At 43.8% G+C, this 25401-nt stretch overlaps 1 protein-coding gene across 1 annotated transcript in view; it reads left to right on the plus strand.

Moving 5' to 3' along the window:
• LOC148514828 (ovostatin-like) overlaps window positions 1-25401 on the plus strand; it is a 306413-nt gene that overhangs the window by 103945 nt on the left and 177067 nt on the right. The window contains exons 15-16 of the mRNA XM_088480956.1: window positions 22224-22366; window positions 24286-24435. Of these exons, the coding sequence (XP_088337082.1) occupies window positions 22224-22366; window positions 24286-24435 (293 nt within the window). The remainder of the gene's footprint in view (window positions 1-22223; window positions 22367-24285; window positions 24436-25401) is intronic.

Genomic DNA, 25401 nt, shown 5'->3' on the forward strand with positions numbered 1-25401 from the left:
GCTGTGTCCACGAGTGGCTATACTCTAAAGTGACTGTGTACTGTATAGGGGGCACACTGCTGCTCCTGTGTGCTGTGCTATACTATGCTATATTAGCTAAGGCTGTGCTATGTCCACGAGTGGGTGTACTCTAAAGTAACTGCATATAGTGGGCATACTGCACACTACTTTGTGCTGTGCTATACTCTGCTGTATTGGCTGTGCTGAGACTCCAGACTCACAATTGGCTGTGCTGTATATAAAGTGACTGTATATAGAGGGCATGCTGAATGCTGTTTTATGCTGCGATGTATTCTGCTGTAAATTGTACTATTTGGTGCATTTTACCCTAGTGTGCTTTCTTCACATGCCACTATAAGCCCTGTGATCCATTCAGTTTAACCCGAGCTGCAAGTTCAAAGACAGAAAAATAAAATATACTGTAGTTCTGTTATTTGCACTGTTTGGTGCGCTTTACGCTAGTGTGCTTCACGTGCATCTATAAGCCCTGTGACTCCATGCAGTGATCTGTGTATTGAAAAATGGATAACGATCAGTTTAGAAAAGCGCAACCAAGTAATGTAGCTGCAGCTGCTCTCACCAGTCATGATGATGACTACTCAAGTCCTTCAACGTCTTCTACTGAAACCGATGCTCAAGGGCATAGAGGGTCTAAGTCAGGACATCTAAAACCCCCAAAAAATATACAGTGGTTGTTACAAGTCGCCAACGTGCCTTGTCACTTACCAATGCTCCAGTTGTCTCTCCTTCTCCAGCTCGCCAGTCATTCATTCAGGATTCTGCTCCTACGCCATGTGCACACTGTACTGGTCTGCAACGCTGCACCACAGCCAGTACTTTCCCAGCTCACCAGCCGCACCTCGGCTGTCAGAGCCACACCACAGTTTGCAAGGCCGCACCACAACCAGTACTTTCCCAGCTTACCAGCCACACCTCAGCTGGTAAGCTGGGAAAGTATTACAGTCTGTAAGGCCACACCACAGCCAGTACTTTCCTTGCTCACCAGTCACAACTCTGTTCTCAAAGTCACAGCTCATCTCTAAAAACTACACCACAGTATCTTGGCTCTCAAAGCCAAAACTTGGCTCATAAGCCACATCTCAGCTCTCAAAACCGCACCTCAGTTAATTAGCCGCATCTCTGCTCTTGAGGCCACAAGTCGATTGTCTAAGTCATACAGTACTTTGGTTTTCAGAGCTGCACCTCAACTCTTTTGTCGTATCTCAGGCCAATTGCCGCCGTTGTTCAACTAGGGCATACAGTATTCCATAATTTGACTCTGTGTTTCCATCCAGTCGCACAACTAACACTGGCCCTAGGATAGCCATGTAAGCCTCTTCAATCTCAAGTTTTAAGACCAGATGGCCACTTATGTATTGGTTTGAGTGGTGTAGGGCTGAGAAGTGGGACAAGTATTTGCTGGCATTGGATCAATCTAAGGCTTTTGACCAAGTCAATCAAGAGTACTTATGGACTTTACTGGAAAGGTATGGAATCAAAAAAGTGGATGGTTAATTGGCTTTGTATATTATACAAGAAGGCAGAGAGCTTCCCACTTGTAAATGGTTGGGTAGGGCCTACTTTCTTGGTAGACTCTGGTGTTCGTCAAGGGTGACCCCTGAGCCCGCTTCTCTACATGTTTGCAATATATCCTTTTGTTAGAAGGGTTAAGAGTGGCATGGTGGAGGGTGAGCAGTTGGGCCCAGACCTGCCTTTGAGGGTAGTAGCCTATGCTGATGACGTCACTGTGTTTCTGTCATCCGAGGCAAGTGAGGTGGACCAACTGATCAGAGACTGTTCAGAAGCTTCTGGCTCCATTGTAAATCAGGAAAAGTGTGAAGTTTTCTGGATGGGGGAGGGAGGTGGAGAATTTTGCCTCCTGGACAGCCTCCCCAGTGCTAGCCACAAGATAAAAATTTTAGGCATCCAATTTGATCAAAGTAATTATGTCAGTGCAAACTGGGATAAAAAGCTGGAGGATGCAACCAGGACAGTAAAGAGCTGAAGTGTGTGGAAGTTCACTCTGAAGGAAAGGGTTGACTTGTGCAAAACCTACTTGATCCCAATGTTTTCAGCTACAGTATGTGTGTTTGTTGCCAAAATCAATGTGGTCCAGGATATGTTCTTTGTTTTTGTTATTATTGTGGGGTAACAGAATGAACATGGTCAAGAGAGATGCATAACCTACAAATCGAGGGCAGAGGGAGGACTGGATATGGTGAACCCCGTAGTATTTTTTATAACAACCTTTCTATAGATAAACATTGGTGGCCTCTTTTTAGAGACCCCCTTCCTCGGTAGGTAGATGGTTTCAGAGAATGGGTGTCCCCTTTCTTTGTAGCATGGTTAGATGGTGGCCAAGTGAGAAGTCTCCGGACAAGGAGAGGCAACATCATGATCTCTGTGGTTCAGTGTTTGAGGGTAATAGGATGATGGGGTTTGGAGGTGGGGGAGATAAGAGATCTCAATAGGAAGGAGTTGGGGAAGAGGGTCTTACAAACTCACTTCCATGTTCCATTGGACCTGAGGGATTGCCCAGAGGACATATGTTCAGAGGGATTATCTCTAATTAACTCTCAGAGGATCCCTTTGAAATTTAAAGACATTGCCTGGCTCTCCTTCTAAGGGAGTCTTTATGTCAGAGGGAACCTGAAGTTTAGAAGTCCCGATGATCATGGTTGTCCACGGTCGGAATGTCTAGGAGAGGAAGAGACCATGGACCATTTCTTTCTTCAGTGTCCTTTTAATGTGGGCGTTTATAAAGCAGTATTCAGAGCCTTAGGTATCCCTTGTCTTTTGGGACTGAGTTACCCAGAATGGGCTTATGGTTCATTCAAACAGTATGGGGATTTTGAGTTGAGCACTATTTTTATAGTTAACTTAGCAGTTAAGTATCACGTATGGAAAGCACAGTGCCAGGTATCATTGAGAGGTAAAGTCCTTCTCTGCAGAGAGGTGGTGGGTCTAATTCTGCACAAGGTGAAATTGATAAGGGAATTTGAGAGAGGATGGTTAGACACCATCAGCTGTTCCCGATTATGGCATCAGCTGAAACCCACTTAGTGGGTGGTGGACGATTTCCTCCTTTTCAATCTTTAAAGGCTAACTGTCTTTTCACATTTTTCTTGAAGGAAATTGGATGATTTTTGGTTTAGAATAGGCTTGCATACATTTTTAGGGCTTAAGTATCCTCTAGTCATTTCCCTTAATTGTTGGTTTCGTTTGTCTTGGTATAAAAGGATGGTGTATCTGTATGATTAAGTGAGCGAATGGGAGTGTATGGGGGAATGCATGGTGGTAGAGGGAATGAGAATGAGTGAATGTATGGGGGAATGCATGGTGGTGGAGGGAGTGAAAATGAGTGAATGTATGGGTGGAATGCATGGTGTTGGAGGGAGTGAGAATGAGTGAGTGTGTGAAGGAATGGAAGGAGTGTGTAATGGAAAGGGAGGGGAGACAGGAACAGGGGCAGGGAGTTTTTGAGCTAATATATAAATTATGTTGAGGGTTAAGTTTATGTGGAATTTGAAGTTTGGTTTGAGTGAATTAAACTCAAGAGGGAAATTGTTTACTTTTTCGGTTATGATTATGGTTCCGAGAAATTGGAATGTAAATATTTATTTATTCTATTTTAGGTGAGTTTTTTTATGTGAATTTTTATGTAAAATGGCTATAATCTTTAATAAAAAAACATGGCCTGTGTACTGGTGAACATTTCCAGTTCTAAGGAAACAGCGGGCAGCTGTTATTGGCAGAACACCTCGCTAGTCAGATTCTAGATGTCTTATACGGTGAGTCCCAGGAGACCGCAACATTATAGAGTGACATGAATCCAGGTCAGAATCCAACCCAGATTATAGCCGGCCCAAATACAACCTCTCATGCAAAAGGTTCAGGAACTATCCCTGCGAGTTGAGGATGTTCACTCTTCCTATGCGATAACCCCAGTCAGAGAACCTAAAGTGAACCTCCTAGACCACTTCTCTGGCAATCACAATATGTTTCTGAATTTCAAAGATAATTGAAAACTCTATTTCTGTCTTCAACCTTTTTTGACTGGGACTGAAGCTCAGCGAGTAGGTGTAGTTCTTTCCTTACTTCAAGGTGACCCTCAGACTTGGGCATTCAGATTATCATCTACCCATGCTGCCTTACAATCAGTCAATGCTTTCTTTCTATGGGGCATTAGGTCTCCTTTACAATGATCCCGATAAAGCGGTCGTGGCGGAGGCTAATCTGCGTTCTCTTAAGCAAGGACGAAAGGTGGCAGAGGAATATTTACAGAGTTCCGAAAATGGTCCATTGATAGAGGATGGAATGATCCTGCATTATGTAAACAATTTTGTCTTGGGCTCTCTGAACAAATGAAGGATATTCAGGTTCAGCATCCGGTGAATGGATGTCCTTGGATGATCTCATGCTTCTTTCCATCCATATCGACTGCTGTATAAGAGAATGTGGTTGGAGAAGGACCCTCCAACTTTGTCACCACGGAACGTATGCAGATCGGAGCTTTCTGCCTGTCCAAAGAGGAGAAGCTCAGCAGACAGACTCTATGTCCCTGCTTGCACTGTGGAGGCAAAGGACACACTGCTCATTTCTGTCCATCCAAGTAGGGAAAAGGCAAGGTCTAGATCAGCCGGGGAGCTCCATCTAGGCCTAGAATCCATTTCTCCAAAAAATTCAGTCCTTGTGCCTGCACTTATTCAATTACCTGGAAGAGAGAAATCTACTACTGTCAGTGGACAATAGAGCAGCTGGAAAGTTCATGGATTATTCATTTTTTGAGACACTGGGAACTCCATCAGGCATCCTAACTAACCCAATTTCCATCTGCGGGGTGGACGCAACTCCTTTATCCAATGGCCCAGTAGGCTTACTAACCCCGTCTCTCCATCTTTCGGTAGGGGTCCTTCATTTTTTATATATTGCATTGCTCCTTGGCATGCCATGGCTCATAATCCAACATCCACAAATTGACTGGCAGTCTGGTGAGATGTGCATCCAGGTGTTCGTCTCTGCCGGTATAGGCAATTCAGGTCGTCTCCATTTTGCTACCCTCCAGAATTGTCACCTTTTATACCATTATTTTCAGAATATGTTCTCTAAAAAGAATGCTGATGTTCTTCCACCACACAGACCATATGATTGTGCCATCGATTTGCTTCCAGGTGCAAAATTACCCAAGGGCACACTATATGCACACTCGATTCCTGAGAAGCAAGTCATGGATAAATATATTCAGGAAGCTCTGTCTAAAGGCTTTATCCATCCATCTAGATCTCCAGTTGGGGAAGGCTTCTTTTTTGTTGAGAAAAAGGGTGATTTGACTAAAACTGGGGTGTGGCTTGGCATCCATCAGGATCAGTCGTGTTTCCCTGCAGCTCCCGCCTGATGGCCAATATATAGAAGCCCAAAGCTTTTGGGGACAATTGACACCTGTCCCAGCCTCTAATGTACCTCCTGCACCAACGGTGGCCGAGGTTGCGGAGCCGAGGAGTGAATAATTCGCTCCCTCGGGTTTTTGCCTGGTCACACAAGTGAACCCTGTGCCCGGCGGAACTGACTCCCGAGCTGCAGCACTCCCTTACCTGGTGCGGTGCCTGTACCTCACCTGTCCTCACCTGTCCTCAGGCCCCTCTTCAGTGGCCCCTCCGACCCACTCCCACTCGTGAGGCCTGCCGCGCGGTGTGGAGCCACGGCCTCAGCTGCAGAGCCGGCCCTGCCGCTATCCTCCAGTCACGTGTGAGGACCGCAAGGCTTGCCATTCTGGATGATCTCGGTGGCTCCCGCTGTCTGGAACCACAGGCTCCTGTTGTTGATGGGTGAGTCCTCCTGTGTCCTTCCTGATGATCTGCCCTCTGGATTTGCTGTGCAGCTCACCGGTGGCTGCTGTGACTTGGCCGCCCACATGACATGCGGATCTTGCCTGCTTCTCCTCACACCTTGTGATCCTTATTAGCGGGGATACTGTGGGCAGCCCAATCCACTAAAGGGCACCCTGCCACCTCATATATAATTATTAAAACTTCCCACAATTCTCCCGGGGTCTCACTCCTAATAGGAGCTGAAGGGTGAGATCTGTCAGCTAGACCAGGATCTCTGTTTTGCCCTTGCTCCCCGTACATGTGCAGGGGCCACTACTGTGAAACACTATTGCAAGCACCATTTTGAATCTTTTCCCTGAGGACTGCACTCATCTGTCGTGTATTGTATTTTTTCTATTGCTGCTGTATTTTTGATTACTGGAGTGGTTTTTGCTAAATCAACATACACTGGGTCAATTCCGCCCCGTGCAACTATTTTGGATCTTTACAGTTGAATAGTGGCCACTAATGTGATGCAGAATACTCTCACAGACGTCATCCTGCCTACCTCTGAAGTGGGAAGCTCCCTGTTGGGTTTAATATCTTCGCTACTGCTGTTGCACTGTTGAACACTGATTGTTGGAATAATTATTTCTTATCAGAAATCACTGAGAAGATTCCGTATTCTGCTATTTCACTTATTTAACCATGGAACATAGGACACTGGTGTTCTTGACCTATATCTGACCCCAGATGTCATAAGGGCCGTTGAAACTGTGGACGTTCTAAATATAGATTCATGCTGTTCCTGGTGTAATATGTGATCCTCTGCTCCCCCCAATCCTGAGCTATTAGCATACTCATTACTTTTCTCTATGTATCCACATATTGCTATATTATCCTTGTTTAACACGATACTATGAGCAGATCAGGAAATAGAATAAGAATAACCGCCTCACAAGACATCTCACCACATTTCTCCTGCCGTGGGTCACAGACCTAAGTTACTTCACCTGTTACCTCTATATCTCAACCAATGATGGATTCCATGTCAGCCCCCTCGACACAAGAGGACATACAATCCCTTCAATCCATGATATTGGACCTTAAAACCTCATTCACGACTGCTCTTGAAATGGCTATTGGTGAATTGAAATCTGACATCGCCCATCTGGATTCTCATACCTCCTTGTTGGAATCACAAGCAGACACCCATAGGAATTTCCAAGAAAAAACAGGCAACAACATGGATTGCCTACATAGCAAACTGGAGTTTCTCCGAGATAAGATGGAGGATCTCGAAAATCGCGAGGGATGGAACAACCTCCAAATCCGTACTATCCCGAAGGTCATTACAGCTTCCGACTTGGAATCCTATCTCAAGAGAATATTTATTTCAATAGCTCCTTCACTCACTGCTGAGTCCATACAGATAGAGCGAGCTCATCGGGCATTGCGACCCAAATCCAAAGATTCTGACCCTCCTAGGGATGTTATTCTTAAATTGCTGTCATTCCAGATCAAGAACAACTTCACCATGGCCAGCAGAAACACTACCTCCTTTTTTTTCAATGGATCCCATATACAAATATTGCAAGACTTGGCTCCGGCTACATTAGCTAAACGCTGCGACCTCTGAGCAGTCACAGTTACACTCCGGGATCACGGCTATAAATATATATGGGGATTCCCCTTTCGACTCTCAGTGAACATTGAAGGCCGCCTTCATTCTTTTCGCAGTATGAGGGGAATAAACTGCTAAGAAAGCTGAACCTGACACCTACTCCTGATCCAGTTCTTGGTCGTTCTTTAGCATCATCGTATACTTGACCTACTTCCGATCTGAGATTGAGTGTCTTTTGTCACCCTTTATAACTCTGAAATTAATATTCTGTTTCTTACAAGCTATTTTCTAATTGATTCAATGACTTTACTGATAACTAGAAGTTTACAAAATGTTAGGTATATCGTTATCTTTTATTGCTGTGCCCCCGCCTAACATACAGGTAAAGATATTCTCTTCGAGAGTTTATTCTAGTCCTAATAGTATTGATTTTTTTTATCTTGATTTATTGTGTACTGGAACATATTCATAATATTATCTGTAAATGTCACGCTAGCATCTGTACATGTACACTATAGATAATGATACTAAGGTTACTAGTGTCGCCTCTTTGCCCATTAATACAATGTCTCACGATTATAGTGTCTATTATGGCCCTATCATAGGACCTATAATCTTTTCTTTTCTTTTTTTTCTCGTTATCTTGTTCATAATGTTATCTGCTGTTCACTATTAATCAATAATTATTATATGTAGCTCCTAGGGGGGAGTGGTGGTAATTCCACCTGTCACTCCGTCCTCCAATCTAGGGATTATAATTAAATATACTAATTGGGCTTCTTAGTGGGCCTATAATTCATTATATTATTCAATCCCACCTGTGAGCTCCCATTACTATGGAGCTCTACTTTTGTGGCCAACTATCCAGATTTGTAGGATATCTTCGGCCACTTATTTAGCCTTTTTTTTTTTCCTCTTCCCCTTTCAGTGGAACCGGGAGTTTAGTTTTTTATTTGGCAATTATTTAAGTTGTTATTTGAAACCTTGTCGCGATGTCTTTAATAAGTTTATCCATTAACACAAAAGGTCTTAATACACCCCAAAAGCGCTCACACCTTCACAAGACCTTTCGTAAATTGAAAGGAGATATTATTTTCTTACAAGAGACCCACTTGAAAAATAACTCACACCCGTCATTATCCTCCAAAACTTTCTCAATGGTATGGTATTCCAACCATGCCTCCAAACGTAATGGCGTGGCAATCTTGCTCAGAAAGTCCCTCCCTTTTCAATTTCTAGATTCCAGATGTGACTGTGAGGGCAGATATATTATGATACAAGGTAAGCTTGGACATGAGGAGATTACATTAGCTAACATATATGCCCCTAACACTGGCCAAACCAGATTCTTTCGTAAATTTTTTCATGATCTCAGTATTTATCGTAAAGGTAAAACACTGGTAGGGGGAGATTTTAACATGACTCTCGCTCCTCACATGGACAAATCAGGCTCCCCCCTCGTAGAGACATATCAACCCCATCCTTAGCATTACAAAAAAATATAGCTGAAAATGGGCTTCTTGATGTATGGCATTTTCTTAACCCCACCACCCGAGATTACACCTTTTATTCCATACCCCATGATGTATACTCCCATATTGATTTATTTCTTTGTTGTGCCTCACTCTCACAGTCTGCAATTCACTCCAAGATAATTCCTAACACTTGGTCAGACCACTCAGTGTTGTCAGTAACATTTGACCTCTTAGAATCTAAGAATGGTAGGTCACCATGTAGACTCAACGAGACTTTACTAAAAATCCCCCAGTTTCAAGAATTGATAAAATCTAAATTAAGGATTACTTCGTTCTTAATATACTGGGAGAGTGTACTATGTCGACGATCTGGGAGGGCCATAAAGCAGTCATACGGGGATCGATTATTAAATATGCCTCTCATAGAAAAAGAGAACAGGAACAACAGATAGCTCACCTGACTAACTCCATTGCAGATCTTGACAAAGAACACAAGCGCACTCATTCCAAGACCACTCTCACCCAACTTTCTAAAGCAAGAGCTGAAATGCAATCTCTATAAGCTGAAGAGGTTGAACGATCTCTGCACTGGGCTAAACAAAATTTCTATGACAAAAGCAACAAGGCTCATACCTTATTGGCTAGTAAACTCCGCAATAAAAAAGACCCGCTTGGTTGTTTGACCTATGACCCTAAATGTATCAACAAGGTTTTCTTGGATTGCTATCGAGCTCTATATAATTTAAAACCACCTGTTGACCCATCCTCTCATACCACTGAGTCCCAAATGTATTTAGACTCCTGTGCCATCCCCAAAATTGATACATCTGCTCATCAGCTCCTATCTAATGATATCTCAATTGAGGAAATTGAAGTGGCACTAAAAACCCAGAAACCATCTAAGGCCCCAGGCCCAGATGGATATTCAATGGCCTACTACAAAACATTTGCCCCTCAGCTGTTACCATATATGGTTAAACTATTTAATGGAGTCATGAATGGAACCCTGTTCCATATTGATCCTTATCTTCTCGTATTATAGTTATCCCCAAGCCCGGTAAAGACCCTTCGATTTGTACCAATTATAGGCCCATCTCTTTAATAAACACTGATCTTAAATTATTTGCCAAGGTAATTGCTAGTAGATTAAGGGCCTGATTCAGAGCCGGACGCTATTTGCGGACGATCGTTCCAAAAAAGGGGCCGGCTATTTAAATTGAGCGCTCGCTCTTTGCGGTTTGTTGACACCTCTTTGTCTGAGCGAGCGAACTAAAAATGCGCTCGCTATTTTGTAAAGACACCCCTTTGCCGGTATTTATTAGATTAATTGGGTACATCGAAAGGCATCTGAACTGCTCGCAGTGCTTGTGGTAGGTTTTTCCTACAGCTATCACTGCGAGCAGTTCAGGCTAAAAGACAACCAAGTGACATGGTAGATGATGCTCCTTTACTAATTATGCACTCCCATTAAACGCCCTTTTGACCGTTAGGCAAGCCTGCGTTCAGATCTCCACTCCCCTGTTTTCAAGCACCTTCCCCTGTTACCACCCACAAACGGTACATTCTGTCAATCAAATTAGCAGCCCCTCGCTGTTTTGCAAGTGCACGATTTCCGACCGCAATGACTGGTTTGCGCATGCGCATTGCGAAACATACACATGCAGAGTTGTGCGAACATTGCTCAGAGCGAACGAGCGGACGCTTACGAGCAGCTCTGAATCAGGCCCTAAATTCAGTGTTAACGTCTTTAATCGACTCTGATCAAGTAGGCTTTATGCCGGGACATCAGGCCTCAGATAATACTAGATGCACTATCAATTTGATCCATCATATTAATGCTTCCAAAACACCTTCTATAGTCCTAGCACTCGACGCTGAGAAGGCGTTTGATCGCATTTCATGGCCCTTCTTATTCTTTACTCTCTCCTCATTTGGATTCAGGGGCCATGGATATTAAAGCCCTCTATTCCTGTCCCTCTTCTATGGTTTTGACAAATGGGATCTGTTCCCCCCCGATTCACCCTTAACAACGGCACACGACAAGGCAGCCCATTATCACCCCTTATATTTGCCCTATGCATCGAACCACTAGCAGCCCATATTCGAGCTAATACTGATATTCAGGGCATCACAGTTGGTCAAAACGATTACAAAATATCCCTTTTCGCGGATGATGTTCTCCTGACTCTTTCCAATCCGTTAATATCCCTTCCTAACCTTCAAAAGGAGCTCTCCATTTACGGTACCTTTTCGGGGTACAAAATTAATCATTCTAAATCGGAAGCTTTTGCATTGTATGTCTCTCCTCAAATGCAGGCCATGTTAACCTCTTTGTTTCCTTGTTTTTGGAGGCCATCCGCTATAAAATATTTTGGGATATCCATCACTAAAAACGACACTTCTCTGTATAAGTCTAATTTTGTCCCTCTGATTAATACTTTGACACAGGAACTTCAGAACTGGGATCGGATGTATATCTCGTGGTTTGGTAGAATCAACACTCTCAAAATGAACCTTCTCCCCCGTTTATTATATCTTTTCCAGACTCTTCCAATTTCGGTACCCCGCACAAACCTCATCTCTTTACAAAAACACTGTAACAGATTTGTATGGGCTGGTAGCAGACCCCGTATCAGGAGATCAATTCTTAGCAAAAGTACAATCACGGGGGTCTTGGGACTCCCTATTCTACAGTCTTACTATGAGGCATGTCATCTTAATCACATCCTGTCATGGCATTCCGTCCCAGGAGTTAAAAAGTGGGTTGATATTGAGAATTCCTTGACTCAATGTGGTACGCTTAATACTTTGGTTTGGCTTCCTAAAAATTGTTGGCTGGTGTCAGTGTACTCAATCACTACTATCAAATTATCTCTCCAGCTATGGGACAAAGTATGCACCACTTATGACCTTTCTCCCTATCCGTCCCCACTCACCCCAATATAGGATCATCCTCAATTCCCCTCAGGATGTGATGAAAAAATGGCAGCTCCATGGCAGGCTCGAGGTGTAGACAGATTTATTCATAACAAATACGATTTTTGCTCCTTCCTCATTCCAGGACTTCCAAGATCGCTTAAACCTCCCTTCCTTTTGCTTCTTCCAATATTTTGAAATTATTCGTTTTATCTGCTCCCAATCTAAATCTCCTTCGCTGCGCAAACCTACCTCATTTGAACGTCTGTGTTTATATTCAATTGGGAGGAGAGGGAATATCTCAATAATTTACAATTAAATTTTGGCCCCCGATCATCCTCCATGTGAAACGCACAAATTACTGTGGGAATCTGTGGGAAGCTATGAATATAGATGATGATCAGTGGAAATAAATTAGATTATGTACCGCCAAAGCTTCTATCAGTGTTTCAATACGCGAAACTTGCTATAAAGTATATACCCGCTGGTACTTAGTACCTACTAAACTCCATTCCATATTTCCTGCTACATCCAAAATGTGTTGGAGACTTTGTGGTCAAGATGGGTCATTTTTCCACATTTGGTGGTCTTGTGACTCTATCCGCCGTTTTTGGTCCCATCTTCGCCAATTGATTAATCAGGCTCTTTGTATGGGATTTACATTAGATTCAATATCAGCATTATTGAATGCACCACTCCAAAACCCAGGATAAACTGATTACACATATATGTAATGCCGCTAAAACCCTTATAGCCAAACACTGGAAAGACCACCGCCCACCCTCAAAAGATGCTCTTATAGCTAAAATTAACTATATTGCATCAATGGAATATATTTCCAGCCTACAAAATAATTCAGTAGCGAAATATCATCTGATTTGGTTACCATGGTTTCGCACTCAGACCTGCCCTGCTCCTGCTTCCTTCCCCTCCCACTGAATCCCCCCTCCCATTTTTGTTTTGTTCCTTCTTTCTCTTTTTTCTTTCTTTTTCTCTTTTTTGTTATAAAATACAAAATTATTGGGATGTTATGGATAATAATACTTAGTAAATTATCATTATTAATTGTGTTGATCTTGGCTAATTTATTAACTACTGAGTTGTTTATATTGATATTATTTACTTATTTCTGTAAAAGTATACAGTTTGAATGTGTTTTAATTCATCATATATTCAAGACAATGTTTTGCTTGTTTGTTTTTCTTTATGCAAACTTATATTGTCTTCCAATAAAATATTTTGTTTTAAAAAAGAAAAAAAGAAAAAGGGTGTTTCACTTAGGCCCTGTATTGATTAATGGGGTCTCAACAAGGTAATGGTAAAAAAATTCCTATCCTTTACCTTTGATCTCGGTCCTCTTCGATCAGTTATGTGAAGCCACCATTTTCTCCAAATTGACCTTTGAAGAGCATACAATCTGATTAGAATCAGAAAGGGTGATGAATGGAAGACAGCATTCAATACCCATTCAGGACATTTTGAACATTTGGTCATGCCCTTCGGACTTTCCAACACCCCTGCTGTCTTCCAGAACCTCATTAATGATGTTCTCCATGAGTTTCTAGGTGTGTTTCTGTAGTTTACCTTGATGATATCTTGATCTATTCCCAGTACATGGATCAACATCGTCATCATGTCAGATCGGTACCACAGAAAAATCACCTATATGCTAAAACTTGAGAAATACGTGTTTGAGGTAGGGGAGATCTCCTTCTTCGGCTATATCAGCTCCTCTCTTGGGTTTTCTATGGATCCTAACAAAGTAAAAGTGGTCTTGGAATGGGTTAAGCACACTATGCTAAAAGCAATCTAACGCTTCCTCGGATTCACAAACTATTACCGGAGATTTATGAAGTCCTTTTCCATCATCGTGGCACCAATAGTGGAACAGACCAAGATAATTACTGACACAGCTAATTGGTCCACAGCTGACCCAGCTATTATCATTCACAGGCTTTTAACAACCTTATGACCGCTTTCACCCATGCTCCTGTCCTCCATCACCCAAATCTTGAGTTCCCATTTGATGTGGAGGTGGAAGCCTCTGAGGTTGGGAGTCATATTATCTCAGAAAGATCCCCAGGACAACAAATTGCTTCCTTGTGCTTTATTCTCCATGAAATTTGTTGCAGCCAAAAGAAACTACAATGTGGGCAATCGTGAGTTACTTGCTATTAAGTGGTTATTTGTGGATTGGAGATACTGGCTAGAGGGGGCTCATCAGGTCACTGTCCTGACCGACCACAAAAATTTGTTCTACATTGACAGCCAAGAGTTTGAATTCCAGACAAACTCGGCGGGCATTATTTTTTACATGTTTTAATTACATACTGTAATTTCTTTCCAGCTTGGGTCCAAAAACACCAAAGCCGATGTTCGCTCTCAGAGCTTCCTCCCTATTTAGCAGTCCACTGTCATTGATGATAGTATAATTCCTAGCTCTCAGATTCATATGGCTCTTACCCACAGTTTGGCTGATATCCTCATCTCTTTCCAATCTGAAGCCCCATCTGTAAAACCTACTGGACTACCGTTTGTTCCTGAAAGGCTCAGAGAAGCAGTTTTGGTAGACTTTCATTCCAGCAAAACAGCAGGTACAAAACTGTTGAGCTTCTTTCCTTTTCAGTTTGGTGGCCAACCTTATCCCAAGATGTGTGTGAGTTCGTTTTGGCCTGTGATATCTGCGCCAGAAAGAAGACTCCTCAGGTTGCCCCTACTGGTTTTATATTGCCTCGATCAGTGCCTTCTAAACCCTGGACCCATATTGCCATGGATTTTGTGGTGGATCTTCCTTCTTCCTCTAGTTGTACCATCATTTGGACTATAGTGGACCAGTTTAGTAAAATGGTGCACTTCATTCCTTTAACCAAACTCTCCACTGCTAAAGAACTTTCCACCATATTTAGCATACATTTCTTACCTTTGGACATTGTTTCGGACTGTGAGACACAATTCATTGCTCGTTTCTGGAAACTCTTCTGTTCATCCTTAGGTATCACTCTTAGTTTGTCCTCGGGTTATCATCCACAATCCAATGGACAGACAGAACAGGTTAATCAGTCATTGGAGCAATATCTCCGATGTTTTATCTCCAAATGCCACAACGACTGGGTAAATTACCTACCGATGGCCGAATTTGCATTCAATTACTCATGTCACTCTTCTTTCTCAGTCTATCCTTTTTTGTCTCACTGGACTACATTCCAGAGCTAACTCATTTGAACCTAATGCCAGAAAGTCATCATCTTCTTCTTCTTTGCTTTTTTGACTTTGCTCTGTTTGGAACAAGGTGCACCAGAGTCTGCTCAAAGCTTCATTACATTTCAAAACACTGGCATCTAAATGTCAGAAACCATGTAAGTTCAAAGTAGGGGATCTGGTCTGGTTATCCACAAGGAACATCAAGCTCCGTCTCACAGACTCGGTCCTGGATATATTGGACCATTCCAGATAGTGGCCCTTTTGTTGCCCAACACTCTTAAAATCAAATAAAGTACTTTCCTGGCTCACCAGCCTCACCTCAGGTGTCTAAGCCACATCACGGTCTGCAAGACCACACCACAGTCAGTACTTTCCCGGCTCACCAGCCGCATCATGGTCTGCAAGGCCGCACCACAGCCAGTACTTTCCCAGCTCACCAGCCACACCTCAGCTGTCTAAGCTGCATCACAGTCTGCAAGGCTGCATCACAGCCAGTACTTTCTTGGCTCAACAGCCACACCTCGGCTGTCAGAGCCACACCATGAATTGCAAGGCCGCACCACAGCTAGTACTTTCCCAGCTCACCAGCCACACATCGGCTGTCTAAGCCTCATCACAGTCTGCAAGGCCGCACCACAGCCAGTACTTTCCCGGCTCACCAGCGACACCTCTGTTGTCTAAGCCGCATCACAGTCTGCAAGGCCGCACCACTGCCAGTACTTTCCCGACTCAGTCACATCTTGTCTCTCAAAGTCACAGCTCAGCTCTCAAAGCTACACCATAGAATATTGGCTCTCAAAGCCACATTTTGGCTCCTGAAGCTACAACTTGGCTCATAAGCCACGTCCTAGCTCTCAAAAGCACATCTTGGTTTATTAGCCGCATCTCTGCTCTCAAGGCCATAGCTCGACTGTCTAAGACATACTGTACTTTGGCTCTGAGCTGCACCTCTACTCTTTTGTTGTATCTTGGGCCAATTGCCTCCGTGGTTGAACTAGGGCATATTCCATCATTTGACTCTTTGTTTCCAGTTGTACAACTACCGTAACAGTGGTAAAGAAAAAAAACACCTAATAAAGGTAAAGTTTGCTGGGAAAGTTTGCTGCAGTAAAACATAAAATTGCCAACATGTCATTCACCAGATGCAGTGGCAAGGAAAAACTCAGGCCTTGGACTTTATTTCTGAGTGCTGGTTCTGCAACTGTCAATGAGGCATCTTCTGCCTCTCATGACAATGAAAGATCTTTTCATTCAGATTCTATAAGAGGTGCAAGAATTTAAAGCCACCAAGGCAGTAGACCAAACTGTGCATTCAGGATCAGAAACATCACAAATCCCTGAGGAGAGTCTAAGTGTGTCCACGAGTACTATGTTTGAGCCTGACCTTTTTGATATTTTACTCGCAGAGAACCCGCAATCCACCATTTCTGCAAATGTGGAGATGAGCATCTGAAGTTTAACTGATGACATAAAAATTGGGTGATGCCACAGAGGAAGTGCAAGAGGATGAGGGGGATATTTGTGTAGCTAAAGCCAACATCCGATGAGGATGTTGAGGATGAGGATGTTGTTTGTGTAAGTCAGACACCAGTGGTAGAAGCTCTTGGCTACGATAAGAAGGCCATTGTCATGCCTTGGCATAGGACCAACAAATTCACCTCTTATGTGATTAATTATTTTTACCCAAATCCTGACAACATTTGTCAAGCCATCTCTAGCCTTTGTGGAACCACAGTAAGTAGAGGTATGGACGTTAATCATCTAGAAACCTCCACCCTGTTACGTCATTTGCAGGCAAGCTCATGACACGTTTTTGATAACATCAGAAACTGGTGCTAAAAAAATAAAAACAAGCAGACCAGCATCGGCTAGCTCGCTTCTCTCAACTAGATCCCAGCACCTGCAATCTCTACCAGCAAAACCTTCATCCTCAATATCCACATGATTAGAGGTAGTCCTGCATCAAATTTGAAAAGGTAGGGTGACTTCTCCCCTATCCAGTATTCCTCAGAAGAATTCTTGAGCGCTAGGCCTACTGCTGGGGGGGGGTGGTTCTTCATCCCATCCATGGGCCGTCCTAATGAAATGTGGAGCGGCCTTTTGGACGCTCGCATAGCTGTGGGTTACCACCCACAGCTTATGCGAGCGTCCATGATGAAGGTCGCGATGGTCAAAGACCATCGCGACCATCGGGCTTGCGACGAGACCCTGCGGTAGGGTCTCGCTGCCACAAGCCCAGGAGTGATTTTGGCTCTATCAGAGCCAAAATCACTCCCACTGACATCATTACTGATGTTAGTGGGGCCGGACTCAGACGGTAGGCGTTCACCATCGACAGCACGCCCCCTTTGGTGCGAGACCCCGAGCGACGTATTTCTCATCGCTCACCGGGTCTCGCGCATGCGCACGACGGAGCTCCCTCCGTCGTGCGTATGCACATTCGCACAACACCGACCCGCTTGCGAGCGATCTTTGCTCGCGAGCGGGTCTGAATGACCCCCTCAGTGCAATAATAATGCTACTTCCATGTGTTCAGGCACTTGCTTAAAGAGACTGAACCACACCCAAGCATATCAGTTAATAAATACCTGGGGAATAAGATGACAAAATTTGACTAGTGGTAGTGCCCATTATGCAGTGCCCATTATGCAGTGCCCCTAAGAGTAGTGCCCGTTATTCAGTGCCCCCTATGCAATGCCCCCATTAGCAGAGCAGTAACTAGACTTTTTGGTGCCCTGTACCAGAGAGAGCATTGGCGCCCCCCTCCCTCCTATTTTTTAAATAGGGACATAATGGCCATGGCCTCATGGGGAAGGGGAGATAGGGAAGGCCAGGAGATGCTGGGGATAAAAGAAGAGGAAGCTACAAATGAGAATGACAATAAACAAGAAAACTGACAGGCCCAAACAGCGCCCCCTGCCCTGCGTGCCCTGTGCTATGGCACTGGTCACACTGCCCTAGTTACGGCCCTGCCAATTAGTAATCCCCCTGTAATAGTGCCCCCAGTAGTAGTATGCAGTACCCTCAGCAGTGGTGCCTCTTATGCAATGTCCCCAGTAGTGGTAGTGACCCTGCAGTGCCCACGGTGGTAGTGCCCCTTACACAGAGCACACAGTGGTGGTAGTACCCACAGTAGCAATATCCCCTGAATAATGCCCCCAGTAGTAATGCCCAGAGTAATGCCCCCAGTAGTAATGTCCCATGAGTAATGCCCCCAGTAGTAGTGCCCCCTGAGTAATGCCCCCCAATAACAATGCCCCGAGTTATGTCCCCTGAGCAATGCCCCCAATAGTAGTGCCCCCTGAGTGTTGTTCCCAGTAGTAATGCCCCTTATAGTGAAGCCTCTAGCTTACACAAAAAAACAACAACTTAATACTTACCTTAAGCCCAACTCCCGCGTCAACTGCTGTCTGGTCCGTCGGACTGCTGCTCTGAACTATGGGAGAGACATCATGACGTCTTTCCCATAGTGCACTGTGGGAGCCGGAAGCCGGAGGTTAGGGGTGAGCTTTAGCCTCTGGCTGACGCTGGCATTGAGGGAAAGGAGCCGGGAGCCTGCTGGTAACAAAAGCTCAGTGAGTGCCCGGCAAATAGAGCCTCCTGCGGCACCGGGGTTAGGTGGGTCGGAAGAGGCGGAACTGGTTCCATCTCCAAATAGAAGTTACGGAACGCAGTTCTGCCTCATTCCGGCCCATTTTAAGCCCTTGTTGCAAGTCGTAAACTCGCACAGAACTAGCAGAAACAAACTCGCATAAAAATAGACTGATTCCAGGACGGCGAGTTCAATGGTTGAGTTTATTGTGAATCTGTATCTGAGGCTTATTAAAACACAAAATGGCCATTTAGACTATCAAAAACCCTATATAAACCATGTCTACCTCCACTTCACCTGTGGGTGTAACAATGGCAATTTTTCGGAACTGCTATGAGATATACATGTCTGTCCTCCTCACTATTGAGGAGCAGCACAAGAGGGTACAGGAGCATCACCAAATACAGTGCACTATTAGGTATATGCCAGATGAACCTATAGATAGTTTGTGGATGAGCCTGGTCACCTTCACAGATTAGGTGGTGCAGCATTTTAGGCTAAACTGCTGGACAATCCCCTGTTTTCTGGGCTTCATGTAGCTACTCGGCCAGTTTTGCTTTGAGAACCCTCTTCACATCCGAGAAGTGTTTTTTACAGTTCTCGCTAGGCTGAATTCGCACGCTGCCGCTCAGTTGCTAATATATGCAATGGATGCGATCGCACGGCAAGGCATGAGGACGCCCAAAACGTCTTAGAGTGCGGCAGCAGTGCGATCGCAAGCCAGTCTAATGATGCCCACTTTCCCTTCGCAGCACATGTCATCTCCAGGAAGTGTATATAACAATCGGTAACATCGAGAACCATCGGCTGCATACACAGTGCTTGTGGTAGCCTACCGCAAGCACTGCGAGTGCTGCAGGGATTTAAACAGCCAGGTGACGTGTACAATGGCGCTCTGTCTTAATTATGCATGCCGTAGGAATGTTGTATTAATGCTCAGACACGCCTGCATTCGCACCACCACTCCCCTGTTTTCCAGGACCTTCCCCTGTCACCACCCAAAGACAGCACATTCTGTCAGTTAAACTGGCAGGCATTCAGTGTGCTCTTGTTGATCGCTTCATGATCGCAATGACTGGCTTGCATACACAGATTTCAAAAATCGGCCATCTGCATGCGAAAGCAGCCTAGTGAATGTGTCTGAAATGGGCCCTAAGACAAACAAACACTGAACACTTATAAAAAAAAAAAGTGCTAACACTTACTAGTACACACCACTTACACAGCTCACACTCACAAATAACACAAGACAACATAACAGACAGATATTAGACAAGGACAGAAAAAGTTTTTGCTAAATAAATATAAGAACCAAGACAAACAAGAGCACAATGACAACACACTCAGAAATCAATATCACAACTCACCACACTTCAAATGCTAATCTTATTGGACATTTCCAAGGAAAAGATTCCCACTACAATTTTGGATCTATACAATAATTGGAAGATGCCATTACTACTGTATATTCTTTGTCAATTCCTAAATATGAGTTTATATCACTTTAAAAGTACAGTAGAAATATTGTTTTTTAGTGTTTTGATGGTTAATTATTATCGACATGTGAATGTTTGTATGACACTTTGATGTGTATATAATGAGAGGAAACATTGAGAATTTTTTTTTCCTCTTTAAAAATGGCCGCCAATGTTTTTTCTATTGCAATGAGATTGGATTGATTCAAGAGCAATATGGCTGCCCCTCATATTCCATTTCTATACAGGAAGTGAGGTTACACCCATTGATAATGTATTTTAAGAGGATGGTCCGGTTAATATAGCCACCATTTTCATCACTTCCGGTTACATGGTATGTTTAGCTCCCACCCTGCCTCATTTCCTGTTTATATACAGGAAGTGAGGTAATTTCTTTCCTCCGGTGGCTACACGCATGTGGAACAATGGTTGGCAGGGCGCACTCAGTAGTGTTTGCCGCTATTTCCAGCATTCTGTGTGGTCCACCCTGCGCTACACAGGTGTAGGTGTCGGGGCAATTACCACTTCCGGGTAGTATGCCCCGCAACATGACCCATCACATAATCTTGGCGGAGAAGCATTTGCATCACTTTTTGTTAATGTTTTTAACTGTTTCCACAGGGAGAGGAGATATCCTTTAGGAAAGAGTCCTAAATGGCTCTGAATTAATTTTGACCTTTTGTTTCTCAATGTTTACTCCACTTAGTTCACTTCCTGTTAGGCGGGGTCACCATGACAATGTGGCAACCGCTATTATTTGAAAGTTTGATTGTATGAACACTGTCAGAATTATTGTAAACTTTTAAGCATTGTATGCACTTTTTTGATTATTCTACACATTTAGCAGTGTCAAGTGAAAAGTTTCAATATTTTGAAATTTGATTTTATAAAGCTGCTGAGGTCACTTCCTTTCAAAGATGATTGGCTGTTCTCTCCTTAAATATGAGGCTTCCTCACACTCTAGGCATGTCTTGATAAAGGCCCAATAAGGGCTGAAATGCGTTGACCAGCTAAGAGTGTGAACAGCCTTTTGTTACGTCTTATGGATTGTAGGTCATTTGGACTTTTTTTAAATTTTATTTGCATGAAAGGAATTATTCTGTTTTATTAATTTGTTTATGTTTTTATTGGACATTGTTATTCACAATAGATCCTAGTGATCTTATTTTATTTCTGTGGATATCCCATTTTGTTCGGAATCTTTTTGAATAAAGTTTTTTGGTGTGACTATCTACTCAGGTCTATTTTTCTCTAACTCTACACTGAGGGAAGAACCTTTAATGGTGACCACCTAGGAGTATACAAAGACACCTTGATACGCTTCAAAGTAGCTACATTGATCGTGAATAGGGTATGCCCTTCATTCCTGGATGTTGTATACAAGTTTAAAGAAACCATTACGTGTTAAAAGCATACTGCACTTATAGTGAGTGCGGTACGTCTTACTTACATTTGGGATTATTCCATACACGGATCACTTGTGGCAAGTATTTCCTGGTGATAAACACTGACATAGTGCACCACATTTAGAAGTGTGAGTTATGGTATGCTGATTATTCCTCACCAGTGTGCAGAGTTGAGAAAGAGGATACATCTGAATCTTTTTTATGAAAAAACTGTCCTACACATATATATATATATATATATATATATATATATTTATATATATATATATATATATATATATTTGGGAATAGAGCTGGGTACAGATATAAAGCATATAGTCAATGGCATGTAAATAACATAAAAAATATGTATACATTATATAACACAATTACGGCTTGGTTGAAGTAATCAGAAGGATTTAATAAATCATGAATAATAAATGAATAAAAATTGGGTCAACTTTTAGTTGGTCCTGTATATATAAAACATGAGCTGCATATAAACAATTATAATTGTATTGCTGGAATAGTGAAATTTATGGATGGTCCTTTCAGTAGTCACATGAATATATTAAAAAGTCTGGGTGAGCATGTAAACGACTGTTTGTGCAATAGTCAATGGTCTCAGTATTGAAATCCGGAATATTGAAAGTAATTATTATCAAATCAGAGGTATATATTCTATATTTTCAATTAAATTTGATTTATACTACATGCATTGTGTAAGTGATAATGTTTATCTTTACAGAAAAGAATGGCTCTTTCATCCTCAGCATTTATGTATCTGCCCAACATGCACCTAACGCTGATCTACTGGTGTTCTCAAAAGTGGATAATGAACTAATTTTAGATAGACTGTCCATGGACATACAGCACTACTTTAACAATTCGGTAAGTACGATCCTATATGACAGTGTTTCAGGCATCTCATCTTCATTAATCTGCTTAGAAGTGCTCCTCACAGTGACTAGGGAGATGTCAGGGGCATATCTATAATGGGTGCAGGGTGTGCAGTGCACACGGGCCTCTGGGTCCAGGGGGGCCCACACCGCACACCTGCACCCATATAGTTGTATACTTACCCATCCGTAGTCACCAGCATGCTGCTTTGCAGCACTGGGCTGGTGCTGCAGAGCAGCAAAAATCACTGGGAAAATGGCGGTGGACATTTTCCGGTGACTCTGCGCAAGTGCAGTACTGCTGTCCCCGGGAAAACAGCACAGGAGCCATTTCCCCGGAGACCCGCACATGCACAGTAGATTCCGGCACTAAGCCAGAATTTACTGCACCATGGTTGGCTCCGCAGCACCGCACGAGAGGAGGGGGCCCGCATTGAGTCTGCATACAGGCCCCATCTCTCTTTAAATGCCCCTGGGAGATGTATAAAGACTTGGAGAGAGATAAAGTGGAGAAGTTGCCCAAAGCAACCAATCAAAGGCGGGTCAACGCAGCTGGCCGATGGTACGCAGATAAGCCCCCTATTTGGTGTTGTCCCCTCTTAAGCCCAAAATACAGCTAAATCCTCCTACCAGCCACCCACTTGCTGCAGGCATCCATCTGGGAGAGGGGTGTAGCGCCAGGGCTACCATCAGAAATTGTGGGGCCTGGGACTGACAAAATAGGCAGGGTTCCCCTCCCCCTTCCTCCGCTTCCACCAAGTCTCATGAGTCATGACTTACTCAACTACTTAATTCCTTACTTAAAAACACATTAAAGAAGGCTCCTTCCTTCTGACTTCTTCTCCTCCTGGTCTGACTGGCACTGCTCCTCACATCCAATGGATCCTCTGACCTCTCCCTTCAACCTATTTCAAAGAAGAATAAAATAACTTTATTGAACAAGGAGGTTGGCGGGGCCGGGCCTCAGCACGGCATTCAGGAAGTAGTGGGCCTTCCTTTTATTGCTCAATTGGGTGGTGGTGGGAGGTAGCAACAGTGGGAGCGGGTGGTACTGGGTAGGAGCAGCCCCCCCCCATTCTGCCCGTGTTCAGGTCCAGGACTCCAGTCCCGGCAGTTCCCCTTGATGGCGGCCCTGTGCAGTGCACCTCATAAATGTCCCCAGACCAGGAACCAGGGATGCAGTGCACTGCCAGAGTGAGTTTGGATGGTGTCTTTCCAACAATAGTGTCCGCTTGCTCCTCCTTATCAGCATCATGATGTCATTTTTTACTGTAACTCCGACCACCTAGCAGCTTGGCAGGTCCTCCATCCACATGGCTGGGGCGGTCCATCAAGTTGCCAGTGGCAGCAGGGGTTGGAGCTCCACGTGCGATTGCACAGTTTGACGACCCCTAGAAATGGGACTTGGTAAAAGCTGAGCCGTAACTAGACTTTTTGGTGTCCTGTGCCAGGAAGAGCATTTTTTAAATAGGAAGATAACACACCAGAAAAAGGGCTATAGCCTCATGAGGAAGGGTCAGGGAAGAGATAATGGAGGCCAGGAGATGATGGAGTTAAAATAAGAGGAAGCTACAAGTGAGATTTATAATTAACAGAAAATTGACAGGCCCAAACAGAGCCTCCTGCCCTATGGTGCACTGTGCCAAGGCACTGGTCGCACTACCCTAATTACGGCCCTGAGTAAAAGAGTTGTAAAGGCACTGATGCAGGCATATAAATATTCTGTATAAGCAATAAGTGAATCAGGCAAGCTAGATGGGCTGCTCTGTCTTTCTCTGCTGTGAATATCTTATGTCTCTACATCAGAGATGAGAAAGATCTACAGGACATGTGCAATACAGTCTATTATGTGTTTTGGTGGGATGCCTGTACTCTTAAATTTTTTACTTTCTATCATTTGTTTTTACATAGGTTTCTCTGAGTGTCGATAAACCAGTTGTGGCTCCTGGATCCAAAATTGATTTACATATAAAGGCTGCTCCAAGTTCACTGTGTTTTCAAAGAGTGAAAGATGCAAGATTAAAAATGCTAAATTCATATGATTCATTCAGCCCTACTGCTGTAAGTGTCTCTAGCAGAATACAGCAGGATGTGTTATATTAATATTTATAGTATACTCCAATATTACTATTTGTCCGTCTAGTACATGTGCAGTGGAGCAAGACAACGGTGTGTGTCTACACCACTTGCCCCCTCTGCACATAGCTCCAACTGACACCAGTGCTGCATGTTACCCACCCTGGGAAATTGGTCACAGTGGCCTAAGGGCCTGATTCAGACACGCTCGCTAAGATGCATACTCTCGCTGCTGTCGATGGTATGCATCGTGCGCAAGCGTATGCATCGCAGTGCGCATGTGCATACCTTAGCGAAAGTTCACAATGCATTCGCTCGCTGCGCATTGACAGCCCAGCAGAGTGAGTGATAGGAGAAGCCATTTGTAGGTAATAACAGGGGCTGGCCATTAAAAACGGGGGAGTGGAGGTGCAAACACAGACGTGCCTGAGCATCTCAATGGCTTATTAGAGCTGTGCATAATTATAAGACAGCATCATAGTACATGTCACCTGGCTTGTTTTTACACTGAAGTGCTCGCAGTGCTTGCGGCAGGGTATGGTCAACCTCAAGCACTGTGATAGCGTCCGATGTACCAATGGTTGCAAACACTTCCTGGACATGACGTGCACAAGTAGGCGTCTTAAAACAGGCCGGTGGGTGTCTGCATACACTATGTGATCGCTCTCTAAGCCATACTGGGCATGCTAATGCATGCGCAATTTGCATACACATCGTGCGAGCGATCGCATCTAGTGAGCAGCTCTGAATCAGGCCCTAACACCAATGTCCTGTCCAGGGCTCAGGCCAAATGACCAGAGCCTCAGGGACTTATCAAAGGCAGTGGTGTAGAGAGAGAGATGCTAGAGGATATAGTGGAGATGGAAAAAGAGACACAGGGAAAGGAGGAGGAAGAAAGTAAAATTGTGGTTGTGGTGGAAGAGCTGGTGGTGGTGGTGGAGGAGCTGGTGG

Source organism: Taudactylus pleione, unplaced genomic scaffold (assembly GCF_031769625.1).
Source record: "Taudactylus pleione unplaced genomic scaffold, aTauple2 ptg000258l, whole genome shotgun sequence".
NCBI lineage: Eukaryota > Metazoa > Chordata > Amphibia > Anura > Myobatrachidae > Taudactylus > Taudactylus pleione.